This window comes from Callorhinchus milii, unplaced genomic scaffold (genome assembly GCF_018977255.1).
Source record: "Callorhinchus milii isolate IMCB2004 unplaced genomic scaffold, IMCB_Cmil_1.0 Scaffold2, whole genome shotgun sequence".
Taxonomy (NCBI): domain Eukaryota; kingdom Metazoa; phylum Chordata; class Chondrichthyes; order Chimaeriformes; family Callorhinchidae; genus Callorhinchus; species Callorhinchus milii.
In genome coordinates, this window is record NW_024704743.1 from 71,381,727 (window position 1) to 71,397,463 (window position 15,737).

The 15,737-nt window shown below is 39.1% G+C and overlaps 1 protein-coding gene across 1 annotated transcript in view; it reads left to right on the top strand.

The window, feature by feature from the left end:
* The window catches only part of dnah5l (dynein, axonemal, heavy chain 5 like), a 157,819-nt gene that overhangs the window by 83,246 nt on the left and 58,836 nt on the right, over positions 1 to 15,737 (top strand). The window contains exons 45-57 of the mRNA XM_007897565.2: positions 556 to 690; positions 1,812 to 2,001; positions 2,787 to 3,004; positions 4,407 to 4,718; positions 5,222 to 5,311; positions 5,400 to 5,636; positions 6,827 to 6,994; positions 8,988 to 9,194; positions 10,018 to 10,347; positions 11,998 to 12,204; positions 12,737 to 12,979; positions 13,755 to 13,909; positions 14,893 to 15,557. Coding sequence (XP_007895756.2) covers positions 556 to 690; positions 1,812 to 2,001; positions 2,787 to 3,004; positions 4,407 to 4,718; positions 5,222 to 5,311; positions 5,400 to 5,636; positions 6,827 to 6,994; positions 8,988 to 9,194; positions 10,018 to 10,347; positions 11,998 to 12,204; positions 12,737 to 12,979; positions 13,755 to 13,909; positions 14,893 to 15,557 — 3,157 coding nt within the window. The remainder of the gene's footprint in view (positions 1 to 555; positions 691 to 1,811; positions 2,002 to 2,786; positions 3,005 to 4,406; positions 4,719 to 5,221; positions 5,312 to 5,399; positions 5,637 to 6,826; positions 6,995 to 8,987; positions 9,195 to 10,017; positions 10,348 to 11,997; positions 12,205 to 12,736; positions 12,980 to 13,754; positions 13,910 to 14,892; positions 15,558 to 15,737) is intronic.

The window sequence follows — 15,737 nt, forward strand, 5'->3', positions numbered from 1 at the left end:
GTAATATATCTGGGTTTTCAGGATTTTGTAAACCTCAATAAATTTATCTTAACAGGTGAGATCATCTTCTATTCTGTTGGTTCGTAAATCTTTATCCTCATTATAAACTCATTCTATTAAGGTCTGTAAATTTACCAACCCTTTAAGAATTTATCAGATCTGTTTTACAAAATACTTCATGACATTTAATCAATACATTTCTCAATTGATTTAAAGAAGAATATGGCAAGTAGCTGAGAACAGAAATTTTGATAAATTTTATGTTTTCAAAGGGAGACTATTTACAGTTGTAGTTTCTCTTCTACGTAGGCTAAAAGCGGACGTATAAGGAAATATAAAAAGTCTGAAAATTAGTTAATTTTAGGTTTGAGGCCACAAAAATGGATTGTTTCTGCCACTAAATTGTACTCACTCCCATGCAATGGATGAATATTGCAACAACACTGAGGCCTCTTTATGCTCCAGTCTAGGTCCAGCTACTCCCATGTTGTTGCAACCTTCTTATTTGCTGAGGTTGTCATTTCTATGGTGCTGATCTTTATCTTATATTGGCAGGTTCACTATGACTTTGGTCTGCGTAACATTCTCTCTGTACTGAGAACTCTGGGTGCTGTTAAACGATCAAACCCAAACGAACCTGAGAAGACTGTGGTAATGAGAGTCCTACGTGACATGAATCTCTCTAAGCTGGTACGTATGGAGTCACAGATGTACAACTGTGAAGAACTGGCATCTTATTCTGATTCATTGACTCCAAATTGCACTCTGTTGGTGAATTGTGTGAACCTAATCCTCGTATGGGCAACAGACAATAATGAACCTACTGCTAATAATGTTTTGTTCACAAAGAACAAAGTACAAATTCAACATTATTTGACTGAACATCACACATACGAAAATTAAAGTGCCTTTTTTGATGTTGCTGGCTGGTTTCACATGCAGCTAGTGCAATCTGGTTTCTGTAAATTGTGCACAGTATGGGATGGATCTCAAGTGAATGATCAATGAAAGGAATTTGAAGAAGAGAAATGGTCTGACTGAATCAATAGGATCAGTTGTCCCTTTTGAGTCTGATTTTTTTTAAAGAAAAGACTCCTAAGATCAGCCAGATTTTTTTTTAGAAACTAGAATTAACCTGTAATAACTCTTTAGGTTTTTATTGTTCTTTATTTTAAATTAACAACAACAACAAAATTACATTTGTATAGTGTCTTTCATGTCGGGAGGACATCCCAAGACGCTGGACAGTCAGTGTTTCGGACCCGAGCTGGGGTTTGAGAGGCTGGAGGGCAAGGGGGGAAGGAGGGGGATCGAAGGCACAGTCGAAGAGGAGGGTCTTGAGACAGGTCTTGAAGGAGCAAGGGACTGTGGGATGAAGTTCCAGAAGATGGGGGCAGAGTAGCTGAAGGTCCGCCCGCCAATGGTGGAGTGGATGAAGCGGGAGCAAGCCGGAGCTACTGAGTGGAGAGAGCGGGCAGGTTGGTAGGGAGTTTGGAGGTTGCAGATGTAGGGGGGGGAGCATCACCATGGAGGGCTTTGAATGTCAGGACCAGGATATTGAATTGTATCCTCTGCGTGATGGGAAGCCAGTAGAGTCGAGCAAGGATGTGGGTGACAAACATAAATTGTGGGATTTAAAATGGAATGGTCTGCTTGTCCGTTTAAATTCCTCTGCACTTGTGTTTATGTGTATGTATAGTTGTGAATGTATATGTGTGTTGTTTGCACCTGTAAATCTTCTCTGAAAGAAGTTGATGAACAATAGACAGCATTTTGCAATCGAGGTATCTTTATTTTGTGCTGTGTCCTAGGTGGATGAAGATGAGCCATTGTTCATGAGTTTGATTAATGATCTGTTTCCTGGAATTACTCTGGATAAAGCTGGCTATCCTGACTTGGAGGCTGCCATTGAGAAACAAACTCGGGATGCAGGGATTATCTACCATCCACCCTGGATCTTGAAGATCATCCAGCTTTATGAGACTCAAAGAGTCCGACATGGTCAGAATACAGCATATTAAAACATGGAATAACATATTCCCATGAAAAACACATGCAATGTGAAAATCTGCAGTGTTCTTTAGAATTGTAGAATTGTACGACACTATCGGAGGTCCTTTTTACATGTTGATGAAGCCATGAAGCTACCTATCTACCAATTCCCTCCATTCCTCCTTCCTCGTACCCTCTGTTATCCTTCCTCTGCCGGTGCTGATCTACTTCTTTTTTAAAGGTCCTCAATTGATTTCATTCTAACAGCCATTCCTGGCAAATCATTCCATACTTTGACAACCTGGATAAGGAGAGACTCTTTCATGTGGTTGCAGAATCCAGACCAAGAGGGCATCATCTAAAATGTTATTAGTGAAATCAGAAGATAAATCTTTACTCAAAAGAGTTGTGGGATTGTGTAATTCACTTCCTTGAATGACTATTATGCAGAGTGTTTAAGAGGGAAGTAAAAGAGAGAAGAAAATGGTATTGTGTTACAGATCAGCAGATGGTAGAGCAGGCTTGATGAGTTTAATAACCTATGCTGTTACAATATTTCGACTCCACTGGTTCTTCCAAACCTCTTCTTACTTCCGTACCACAAAACTGCCCACTCCGTTAACCTGTCAATATCTGCCTGTAGCTTTGTCACTGTTAATAACACTTCCTAATTTAGTAAATCCTAACATTTTCTTTATTATTTATTTTTTGGGGGAGGGATTATCACCAGGGAAAAAATAAATGGTTACATTATTTGAAGATTATTATGAAACGTGTTGTTGTGCCCGTGTTAGGTATGATGACTCTTGGCCCGAGTGGTGCCGGGAAGACAATGTGCATCCACACCCTGATGAAAGCAATGACGGATTGTGGCGCACCTCATAAGGAGATGAGAATGAATCCAAAATCAATCACAGCCTCTCAGATGTTTGGTACCTTGGATGTCGCAACAAATGACTGGACTGATGGCATTTTCTCTACTCTGTGGAGGAAAACATTAAAAGCAAAGAAGGTGAATTAATGCATTGTTTTGATACCTTGGGTAGATGTGTTTCAAGCAAAATAAATCATTGCAATGGTTTTATTTTCTCTTAAGTCTTTTTAAAAAAATCTTTGAGTATTCTAGCATATTTAATGTCAAAAAGTTGGAGGACAAGTAATGTGCGAGGATTATCTTACTAGGACTAGTATCCAAGTCAGATCAATCATACCTATTTTGTTTCTTTTTCAAACTTTATGGATGGTTTAGTAACAAAACCCAATGATTCATCTGAACAAAGCCAAATACATATAGATTAATATGGGTTTGGATTTGTCCCAATGGCAAACCCTCCCATGGATGACAACATGTCCTCAATGATCTTCCATGGAAGAGTGCTGCAAATTGTATAGTTATTCCCCACACAATTGGGATGAAGGAACTGGGACATGTGTTTGAGATAATTAAAGTGTTTGAAGGAATTAATCATGGAAAATTCATTCTGTTGGCAGCGAATTTGAGCGCAGGAATTCAAAGACATGATGAGGACGCTGCTTTAATAACTCTCTCCCAAGGGGTAATCAGGATACAGAATGATTGCTAGCAGTTGTAGTTAGAGCAGAGTTGATTTTAGACATTTAAAGCAGTGAGGATGGGTATTAGAGGCTATGGGGAAAGAGCAGGTAATTAGAATTTGGATGGACAGCTTCTTGGAGGAGCAGCATATATTTGAGAAAATGGGCTGAATAGCCTCTTATTTTGTCCTGCATTTTTGTTTGGTTCAACTGGTAAGTTCTGTATCATCAGCCTCACCATTGGTGGGCAGGCTTTCAGCCATACTTCCTCCCCTTTCTGGAACTTCATCCTGTGGTACTTCTAACTCGCTCTCTCCCTCTCATCGTTAAACAACTAGTTGCATTTATATAGTGCCCTTCATGCAGAGGTGCATCTTGCAGTGCTTAGAGGCCCATCTCAAAACATATCCCTTTTGGTTATCTTTGGAATATAAGATGTTTCTACCTCTGGAGTTTAAACACTTTTATATTATTTTTCCTGCATAGTGAATGTCCTTTAGTTACTCAACTGTTCTAGCATACAACTGGATGAAATTTCTGTCTAAAATACAAATAAACATGGACCAGCTTTCTGGATTGTTTTTTTTCCCATGGATCTTATGTGAGGAACGTTTCCTAGGATTTCTTGCACATTCCTATGAAAGATGATTGATAATTTTTAATAGATTCATGAATTGGTCCAGTCATAGATATTAGCAAACACTTAGAAACTGTTACATTCTCTACAGGTGTCTTTGGGCAAACCATATTTTTTCTGTTTCCTTCAACTCCAGGGTTTGTAGTTACTGCCACACAGTTAGAGTTTTCAACTTCAGAAGTTCTGTAGTGAGGAAAGGTGTGACAAATAACTTCTCTTGCAGGGTGAACATGTGTGGATAGTATTGGATGGGCCTGTTGATGCCATTTGGATTGAGAATTTGAATTCTGTTTTGGATGATAACAAAACTCTGACGCTGGCTAATGGCGATCGTATTCCAATGGCTCCAAACTGTAAAATAGTTTTTGAGCCCCACAACATTGATAATGCCTCCCCGGCCACAGTATCCCGAAATGGCATGGTGTTCATGAGTTCATCTGTGCTGGACTGGAGGCCAGTACTCAAAGCATGGCTTCAGAAATTACCCAACGCACAGTCAGAAATTCTTTGGAACTGCTTCAATAGCATTTTCCAGGTATGTTTTTTTTCTGCAATTCTTGTTGGTACGTTTTACTCCCAGGAGTAATTTTACAACATTTTCAAATTCATTGATCAACTACATAATTAAGGGCACCCGTAAATTTTTCCATACACACAAGCTCACGGTCTGGTGAATGTACTGCTGTGTTTGCATGGAGCGCATATTTGATCATGCAAGTCACACTTCACACTTTGTTGATGAGATAGTCTCCAACTTATTTTTAATAATAATTTGCCAATCCACTGTGGTATGTTTACTGTGATCCCAACACACGTTGATGGTATTAGTTGGATTTAGCTGGAAAGAGGTTTTCACTGTACCATCATTTTCCTTTCTACTTCCATTCATTTGTATGACTACATAACATGGTTTACAAATTTCAAATTAATGTAATAGAAATTTTCCATCCTAAGTTTAACTTCATTACATACTTCACTATAAAACATGTTGTGTAAAAACGAAACACTATTTATGATCTTGCCTTTGTCCCTTTCAAGGATTTGATCAGCTTTGTGTTTACTGCTGTGATGCCAAAAATGTCAATTCTGGAGTTTATGTACATTAAACAAGCCATCGACCTTTTGCAGGTAATGGAATGGTCTTGTAAAATGAGAATAATTCATTGTCTGAACAAATGCTCAAGCTGCATAAATAATGCAACTCAATTTTCTTTAGGGACTATTGCCAGGAGCTGAAGACAAGCAGCCTAGCCGAGAACATATTGCAGGACTATTTATTTTTGCTATAATGTGGTCAATTGGAGCTCTTCTGGAGTTGGATGGCAGGGCTAAATTGGAAAGTTTCCTGCGGAACCATTGTGTACCGCTAGAGCTCCCGGTTACTGAAGGAGAAGAAACGATCTTTGAATTTGTTGTCAGTGCTGACGGCCACTGGGAGCATTGGTCACAGAGGGTTAGTAACTATTTTATAAAATATACATGTGGCTCTCTGATGTATTTCCCTCAATGGATAACAGCATCTGTTTCACCATCTTGTCAACTTTGGCAATCCGAGTTTATTGTGGGATTTTCCCGTTCTAAGATCACAATGCCAAGCTTGATAAATCGATTGACCAACAGAGCAAAATATACACTCACCTTCCAAGGTCAGTAAGTGCACTGACAACTGGATGACAACCTCTAGAGTATTGGTATAAACATTGATATGTGCAATTTGTTTTATTATTTATTATTTTTATTATTTAAAACAAAGCACGTATTGAACATTGTTTATTAAAATGTGTGGGAAGCAAAATTTCTTCTCATCCCCTTATTTTCATTATAAAAAATTTAATTCCGAAAGATAATAATACTTGCATTTGATATAGTGCCTTATTACTATGGCAATATGTCTCAAAGCGCTTCACTGGATTTCACTGTAAAGTGTAGTGACTGTGTGTTTTATAGGTTAAAGCAGTAACCAAATTACACACAGCAATGTTTACAAACAGCCATGAAGTAAATCATGAAGGGATATATTGAAATATTCCTTAAGAGTGAATCCTGGTTACTATGAAGCTTACATTACCACATACGAATTAATGTTGAATTGATATATCTCAAAACGTACCTCTCTAACCATGTGTTTGGTCATTTGTCCCCTCTCATCACTGTAGTCTCCCATCACCTTCTTTTCCACCCCAGCATGGGTGCCCAACCAGCATACTCTTCTGTTTACCTAACAGTAAGTAGGAACCCGGTTGTTAGTCGATTGCCGGATCGCTTTTCTGGAGGTAATAATCCCTTCAAAACAAAAATACATTTTTAAAAAATAATAACAATTTGGTCACTCAATCTATGACTGTTTGTGGAAACCTGCTATGTGCAATTGGCTACTGCTTCGCCCACAAAATATACAGTCAATTCACTTCACAGTATATTCTGTGAAGGGCTTTGAGATGTCTCGAAGATGTGATAAGGCTCTGTCAAATGCAAGAATTATTATATTATTATTATATTCACTGTAGAACATTTCCAAGTTTTAAAGCAGATTTGTGGCAAATCAGTTTTATAGCTGTAGGAAATGTGGGATTACAAATTATATATAATTGTTCTAGTATTATATTTTGGATTGTAATAGTTTCCTGTTGTTTCCAATTTTAGGTGCCTGAGTACATTTATCCTCCTGATTCTGTACCAGATTACTCATCAATCTTGGTACCAAATGTAGACAATGTCCGTACGGATTTTCTCATGCACACAGTTATGAAACAAGAAAAAGCTGTGCTGCTTATTGGTGAACAGGGAACAGCTAAAACAGTAATGATCAAGGTATGTCAAGGAACACTGCCGATTCAGAAATAAATAGGCATGCATTACAGTGGGACAAACTTTAATAATATGTGAAATATCCAGGCTACCTTAGTATGTAATCGTGGAATACCATTTTCTCATGTGCAAGCAAAAATGCATATGCAGAGAGCAACAATGTCACAGTGCATTATGAAATTCCTCCTGTATCATAAGTGGAATGAATATTAATGATATTGTACAATTTTACTGAGGAATTTATTGATGCACAGGTTTGCATTCCGTTAAATCACTTAATTATAGTGCTTTAATCCTGTTTTCATCTCTCTTCAGTGTGTGGCTGCAATATTTGAAAATCTTTTAAGCAGCAATTTAGATGATACAAAGCTTCTCAAAGCTTTGCTCTTGCTGTTGAATACAGAGCCTCTGAAAATCTTCAGCAGCATATCTAAACAGCACTTTAGAAATATATATACTATAAATATATACATACAGTCAGGTCCACATCATATTCCAAAACTTTATAAATGTAGGTGTAGCACCACATATCGTCAGCTGCACTTCACAGGAAAATGTGGAATAGTTCTTTTTTGAGATGCCATTTGGTCACCACCTTACCAACTCAGCCAGGCTCACACCACAGAATACTAAAACATAACCGGAATGTGCCCACCCAAGACTGTAGAACGGCCTAGATAAATACCCAACAAGAAGGCACCCCAAAACAACAAAATTACTAGAATAAAAATTATCAGATGACGAAATCACACAGACTCTTCTGTTCCTGGATGATTTGATGCCTGACTTAGTTTACAACCCAAAGCTTCATGCCGGGAAAACTGATAACCCCACACTTAATACCTACTCAATGGCTTTTGTTTGTTTTCAGACACGGGCAGGTATGGCATTAATCTGACAGTAATATGAGAACTTAAAACACTTTTCAAAGATGAGATTTAAAATTTTTGTTGTCTTTGGTTGGTGAAGATAGGGAAAATATAATAAGGAGTTTACGCAGTGGGTGGTGAGAATGTGGAACTTGCTGCCTTGAGCTTGTGGTTGAAGCAAATAGCTTCAATTTATTTCAGAGAAAGCTTGGTGAATAAATTGAAGGATAAGGGAATAGAGGAGTTTAATATAATAATCCTTGCATTTGATGTAGCGCTTTTCACGTCTTCTAGACATCTCAAAGCGCTTCACAGAATATACTGTAAAGTGAATTGACTGTATATTTGTGGGTGAAACGCTGTAGCCAATTGCACACAGCAGTGTCCCACAAACAGTTGTGGATTGAAGTGACCAATTTTTTTTTTACTTGAGGGATTATTATCGGGCGTTGGAGTAAGGAAACTTCCCCAAGGTTTTGCCCTGCCAGGAATCAAATCCAGGCTTGTGAGGCGAGTGGTAGTGTGGGCCTGGCTGAGTTGGTATAGGTGAGGGGAATAGGAGGGGCGGCATAAACACTGGCCCAGAATACTTAAGTTGAATGGTATGTTTCTGTGCCTTATCATGCCATGAAAGAAGTTTGGATTCCCTCTAGCCAATGGTAGTTACTATTAAAATGTGATGCATAACCTCAGAGTTATGAATCCTTCACCAGGCAGTAGTCTGAAAAGGTATTGTAAGCACTGGATTGTACAGTATAGGATCTAAAGAGATATTTCATTCAACTTAATTGGAGGTTCCCTTAGATACCTTTGAATTATTAGCTGATATATATTAGACCATTCCACATTTCTAGCTTGTACATTGGGCTAGGGTACACCAGGAAGAAAATAACACAAGATTCCATAGTTGGAGCTGTGCAGTATAAACTGTTGGAAAACAATCCTTTAGAAATGGGCTTTATCCAAGTAACAAAATTCTAAACATTACCTCCTGAACAATGTAGTCAAGACAACTGTTCCTGGTATTATTCAACTTGTTTAAGTACCAGAGTTGACAGAGAGAGGTTGTACTATATTTGCTATACCCACCTGGTTAGGTTTGTTAGCTATTATCTATTATATTTCAGGGTTACATGAATAAGTATGATCCTGAGGTGCATGCGACCAAGAGTTTGAACTTCTCCTCTGCCACTTTACCAAACATGTTCCAAAGGAGCATCGAAAGTTATGTCGATAAACGGATGGGTACCACATATGGTCCACCCAATGGCAAGAAAATGACCGTGTTTATTGATGACATTAATATGCCTGTGATCAATGAATGGGGTGATCAGGTGAGTCTTCACCTCAGTCACTGTGGTAATTCATTAATTTGTGTTTTTGCATTAAAATCCCTCGATTTCTGTTTTTTTAATTACTACAACAACAACAATTTGCACTTATATAGTGCCCTCCACACAGGGTATCGTCTCAGAGTGCTTAACAGTGTTGGAGCCTGACTCCTGCTGCCAAAGACTGGTTCTTTAATGATGCTAAGAAAAACAAATGCCAGCATTTTGTTGGTTATTTCCATCCCCACTTGAAAGCGATGTGGAGCAAGCATTATAAACCTGGGGTTGATCTTGGCTTCTCTGCCCCAAAGAGTATAAATGCAGCAGACTTTCAGGGTAGATTTCCTAACATTTGTTTGACCTTTTTGAAATATTTCTAGTTTCCTTCCCAATCTATTATTTCTGTTGTTTGCCTGAAATGAAGGATTATGTAACATTAAAACCCGCCTCTTTTTTAATATAAGGCTGCTTCCAAATTATCCAAATACCAGCTGCTAAATTTGTTTTCTTAATATTTTCCCCATCATTTCTAAGGACAGTGTATTTTGCAGTGGTACAATTCCATAGAAAGAGAAGCCCTCAAATTCCTGAGCAGCCACTATTGACATCAGCATCGAGAGTGAGTGTTGTCACTCTCGATGCTCATAAATTCTACAGGACACACTGGGGTTCCTGAAATTGCAAAGTTCTTTAGTTTTAGGAATGCACATAGCAGAAGATGCCATTTTTTAACAGTTGAGTACCGTTTTAAGAAATGTCTATTCAGTTTGGAGACAGGAGGAGATCTCAGAATATCCTTTAACGTAACATTCTGTCCATCGAACAGATCACCAATGAGATTGTCCGACAGCTGATGGAACAGAAAGGTTTCTACAATCTAGAAAAACCTGGAGAGTTCACCAACATTGTTGACATCCAGTTTGTAGCTGCTATGATTCATCCTGGAGGTGGCAGAAATGACATCCCTCAACGTCTCAAGCGACAATTTACTGTCTACAACTGCACGCTGCCTTCAAACGCGTCCATTGACAAAATCTTTAGAACTGTTGCAAGTGGCTATTTCTGTGCACAGCGCGGTTTCCCAGAAGACATTTGCAAACTAGCCTCGGCATTAGTATCAACCACTCGCAAACTGTGGCAAGCAACCAAGATTAAGGTATGGTGAATCCCAACATGTTGCACCCCAGTATTATGTAGCAGTTTAAGGAGTGTCTATTTGAGGTGCAGTTTTTGTTTTTCATGGTGCCTAACCAATGATTTAGTGGGCAAATTACACACAATACAATCCACTATAGCCCAGTACAGAAAAAAAAAGTCACTGCACTTTTCTATACAGTGAAGCACTTTGGGATGTTCCTCTAACCTGAAAACCGCTATACTAAATGCAAGGATTATTATTATATAGATTATAGATCGGAGCAAACATATAAAAGAGACATTAGTGGAGACCAAAGATTATTGAGAAATATTAAGTGGACAAGTATTTCTATTTATAACACTAGGCTTATGGTCACCACATTACACTTCTTGTTTAGCCTGGTGCTGTACACAAACTCTTGTTTGTGCCTTCATCATCTCCAGGCTCGACTATGCAAACACCCTGCTTGTCGGCCTTCCCAACTCCTCCCTCCACAGGCTGTGGATAATCCAGAACTCTGCAGCCCGTGTCCTCTCCCGCACCAAACTCCATGACCCCATCTCCCCCATTCTCGCCCGACTCCATTGGCTCCCTATCCTTCAGAGGATCCAGTTCAAAATCCTGGTCCTCACCTACAAAACTCACAATGGTTTCACCCCACCCTACCTCTGCGACCGCCTAACCCCCTACCAAACCGCCCGCTCCCTCCGCTCAGCTGGCTCCGGCCTGCTCCAGGTCCCCCAACCCACCCACCCCACCATTGGCGGGAGAGTCTTCAGCCACTCTGCCCCCAACCTCTGGAACTCCATCCCCCAATCACTCTGCCTCAACCCCTCCTTAGCCTCCTTCAAGTCCCACCTCAAAACCCTCCTCTTCGACCATGCCATTGGTTACCCCCTTCCCCTCCCCTCCCTTCTCCCCCCCCGACCCCAGCTCAGGTCTGAAATGCTGTACACTGTCCAGCGCCTTGGGATGTCCTCCTGACTTGAAAAGTGCTATACAAATGTAATCTTGTTGTTGTTGAAAAGTGGCAGCCAATTGCGCATAGCAGTGTCCCATAAACAGTTGTGGGACACTGCTGTTATTTATTATTTATTTATTTATTTATTTGAAAGAATTATTACCCCAAGAAAAGCTATCTGCCAATCGACTAACAACTGGGTTCCTACTTACTGCTAGGTAAACAGAGGCATGTGTAGTAAGGAAACTTGCCCAACCTTTCGCCCTGCCGAGAATCAAACCCAGGTCCTCTCACTTGCGAGGCGAGTGCTCTAACCACTAAGTTACAGGACTCCATGCCTTTTACATTGGGAGAATGTGCTTCCCAGGATATATTGTAGAGTGGAGTGACTGTGTGTTTTGTGGGTGAAGTATACAGTGAATTAGGACAGAATGGGGCAAAAAATGATGGAAAGGAAGAGAGGATTGAATGAAAGATGCCAGGAAGGAGTAGATTATGGAGTGAAATTTGTTGTTGTTGAAAGATAAAAGGAAGGAGGGACAGGAAGATCGAAATAGTGAAGGATAAAAGAAAACAAGCTGATACTGTATGCATAAGATTATGTTTTGTGGGTTATCAAGACTTCATTCAGAAAAGAACATCAACACTCATAATGCTTATTGTGAATCCTCTGGTTTATCCTGTTTGTTTTTAATTTTGTTACACAGATGTTGCCCACTCCAGCCAAATTTCATTACATCTTTAATCTCCGGGACTTAAGTCGTATCTGGCAGGGAATTCTGACTGTTACCTCTGAAGTCTGCAAGTCCACGGATGTTCTTGTGTCACTTTTTCAGCATGAGTGCACTCGTGTCATTGCAGATAGATTTACCAACCAACAAGACAAAGACTGGTTTGCATGTACAATGAACAAGGTTAGGCAGCGTTCTGTTTTCCTATCTGATTCAACAGCAAAATGATAGATAACAAAAACACACACTGCAAACCTGCTTTACAATATTATCTTTGGAATTCACAAAGGAATTGTGTTATTTGTTAAATCATGAGCCATACATTGTGTGCATTATATTTCAGAATTTTAAAATGTATAATCTAATTTTCTGTGGGAGAGGGGTTCCATTCAAACACAAATATGCCTTTTGTCATTGTAATTTTGTATAAGCACAAAACTGACATTGTGTTCTTCCGCACATCCCAAATGAACTGAACAAGAATTTCTGTTGTGCATGAATATTTCATACTCTAGTGAACATTGATGCATGGACCATATTGACCAGTTTTAGGAAAATACTGCATTTTCCATTTGTTGTACAAAACCAACATAATGACCATATTTAATATCTTGTGTGAGCCAGAACAGCCATGATAATGCAATGTTCAATGTTCCTGTACTGATACCTGATTCCTCTTTACCACCAGCACCACTAACTTATCATTTCTATGTAGATATCCACTGATGACCATGGAGAGGTCATTTTGGCAAATATTCAACAAGAAAGTTTTTTTGTTGACTTCCTACGTGATGCTCCAGAGGCCACTGGAGACGAACCAGAAGATATGGAATTGGAAAATCCTAAAGTCTATGAGCCAATTCCGTCATTTGAACAGTTGTCCGAACGACTTCAACTATACATGCAGCAATACAATGAAACTATCAGAGGTGCAATAATGGATTTGGTGTTCTTCAAGGTAATAGTATTGCGTTATCTGGGTTAGGTAAACTTGGCTGAAATTGCTAAAACCAAGAAAGTTAAAGGTTGATGTGATCGAGATGTTTAAAACAATAAAGGAAATAGAGAAGATAGATGGGGAATGTTTCTTCCCTTGAGAGGATTCAATAATATGGGTATATAGGTTGAGAAAGCATTTGAACAATATTCCTGGTGTTGCATGTGGGAAAAAGGTATTCACAATGAAATTCAATTTTCTCCCTGTACATCATGTCAACTCACAAGATTTGACTTTGACCCAAGATTGCTTCAGAGCTGAATTCTTGCAAGTTAGCATGATATACAGAGAAGATATATTACATTGGGAGGTCCTATTTCCAATATTTGCAGCAGAAACACTGAGGTTTTGAGTTTGACTGTTTCTTCACATGGAGACTAACACTGGTTGGGGGGTTTATTTACTCCCTGGTACCACACTAGCTGCCTTATAAATGTCTTGTGCAAACATAATCAGAATGAAAGTTCCAGTTGTGCAAGGCAGATTTTTATCACCATACAAAGGCTCTGTACAAATATCATGTTCTTTGTAAAATCTGTAAATTTAGAGGCATGAATCGAGATTGTAATATTATTTCCACATTGTATTCTGAGTGTCATTTATTAGTGTTTGTGTAATAATTGCTTCATCATTGGTGGCATCCTTGGGATATTAGACTATCTTTGCTTTTTCATACTATATACACATATAATCTACATACTCTAACGTGCAAGTGTAACTGTTTTGCACCTAATAGGATGCAATGATACATTTGGTGAAGATATCTCGGATTATTCGGACTCCACAAGGAAATGCTTTGTTGGTAGGAGTTGGTGGATCTGGAAAGCAGAGTCTCACTCGGCTGGCTTCTTTTATTGCTGGATATCAAAGTTTTCAGATAATACTAACAAGGTAAAAACAGTTCATTGTTTATCTGATTTAATCTACATTGTATCATTAGATTTGTTTTGCTTCCTTGGTGCAGAATAGTGTACAGAGAGAGTTTCCAATTCCTTTGGTTTATTTGTGCTGTCTCACAATGGATGTAAAATAAATGAACTGGCTTCATTGGTGTTACATGCATATTCACAAGATCGCAAAGCATGTTTGGGTAAGAATGCCCTTTGGTCCATTTGAGCTTATTCTTCCAGAATACTCATTTTACCATCCTCCCCTCACAACATCAAGCTGTTTTTTTAAATGAGTCCTGGTCTCAACCACCCTTTTTTATGACCTGTTCCAGTCGTTAATTACCCTCTAGGTAAAACAAATACTCTTGGGACAAAAAAGAACTCCTAAATAACTAAATTAGCATATTTCTTATGTACAGAGATGAAATGTACTACATTTAATCTGTAAGAAGAGTATCATTAGACTGATGGTTTACAGAAAACAAGCTACTTTTAGCAATGGCCACATATTGCCCAAGGATGTAATGGTATCATACAAGTTTACATTTACATAACAATAATAATCCTCGCATTTGATACAGCGCCTTTCACGTTGGGAGGACGTCCCAAAGCGCTTAACAGTACTAGCTTGGCACTCGGGAAGAGGGGTCCAGGGGAAACAAGGAGGATGTGGCACTCGGGAAGAGGGGTCCAGGGGAAACAAGGGGGAACAAGATGCCCTGAAGCACAATGAGGTAAATCTGGAGATGGATCTTGAATGAGGTGAGGGAGGGAACTCTGCGATAAAGTCCAGCACATTTGAGCATTGGAATATTGGCCTCAACTGTTATAAATCACCATTCCCCCTGCACGTTTCTTCACTGTTTTATTCTTTTACAGTTGTAAAGCTTTATATACAATACATTGGATAGATGTAGGACAAACATGTCTAGATTTTGATATGTGGATGGAATCTAAATGGTTGAAAATACCGTTTTGTTTTAGAACTTACAATGCGAGCAACTTGATGGATGACCTGAAGATTCTGTATCGCACTGCTGGGCAGAAGGCGCTGGGTGTTACATTTATATTTACAGACAACGAAATAAGAGAAGAGTCCTTCCTGGAATATATGAACAATGTTTTAGCCTCGGGCGAGGTCTCAAACCTCTTTGCTCGAGATGAAATTGATGAAATTACGCAAGATTTAATCCCAGCAATGAAGAAGGAATACCCTAGGCGACCGCCAACTGGTGAAAACCTCTACAATTACTTCCTTTCACGTGTGAATAGCAACCTGCATGTGGTGCTGTGCTTTTCTCCTGTAGGAGAGAAGTTCCGCACTCGTGCCCTCAAATTTCCAGGCCTGATCTCTGGTTGTACTATGGACTGGTTTCAGCGCTGGCCGAAAGATGCTCTTGTTGCTGTAGCCCAGCATTTCTTGGCTTCGTACAGAATTGAGTGCACAGCAGACGTTAAGCAGAGTGTTGTGAACACTATGGGAACATTTCAGGACACCGTGGCTGAGAAATGCATTGAATACTTTGAACGATTCAGGCGTCAGATGTATGTGACTCCCAAGTCTTACTTATCGTTTATTGGTGGCTTTAAAGCAATCTATAGGGAGAAATTTACTCACGTGGAAATGTTGTCCAACAGAATGAAGACAGGTAAATTTTGTTTCAGTTTTATAATTCTGATGGCATTAACATCCAGTAATTGTTTAAAATAATTCACACTGGTAATCTGCGATGTGTGGTGAGCTTACATCTTTTTATGGATTCAGAAATGTGATGTAGAGATCTTCAGCTCATCTAATTATACTGCAAATAATTAAAATTGTACTGTTT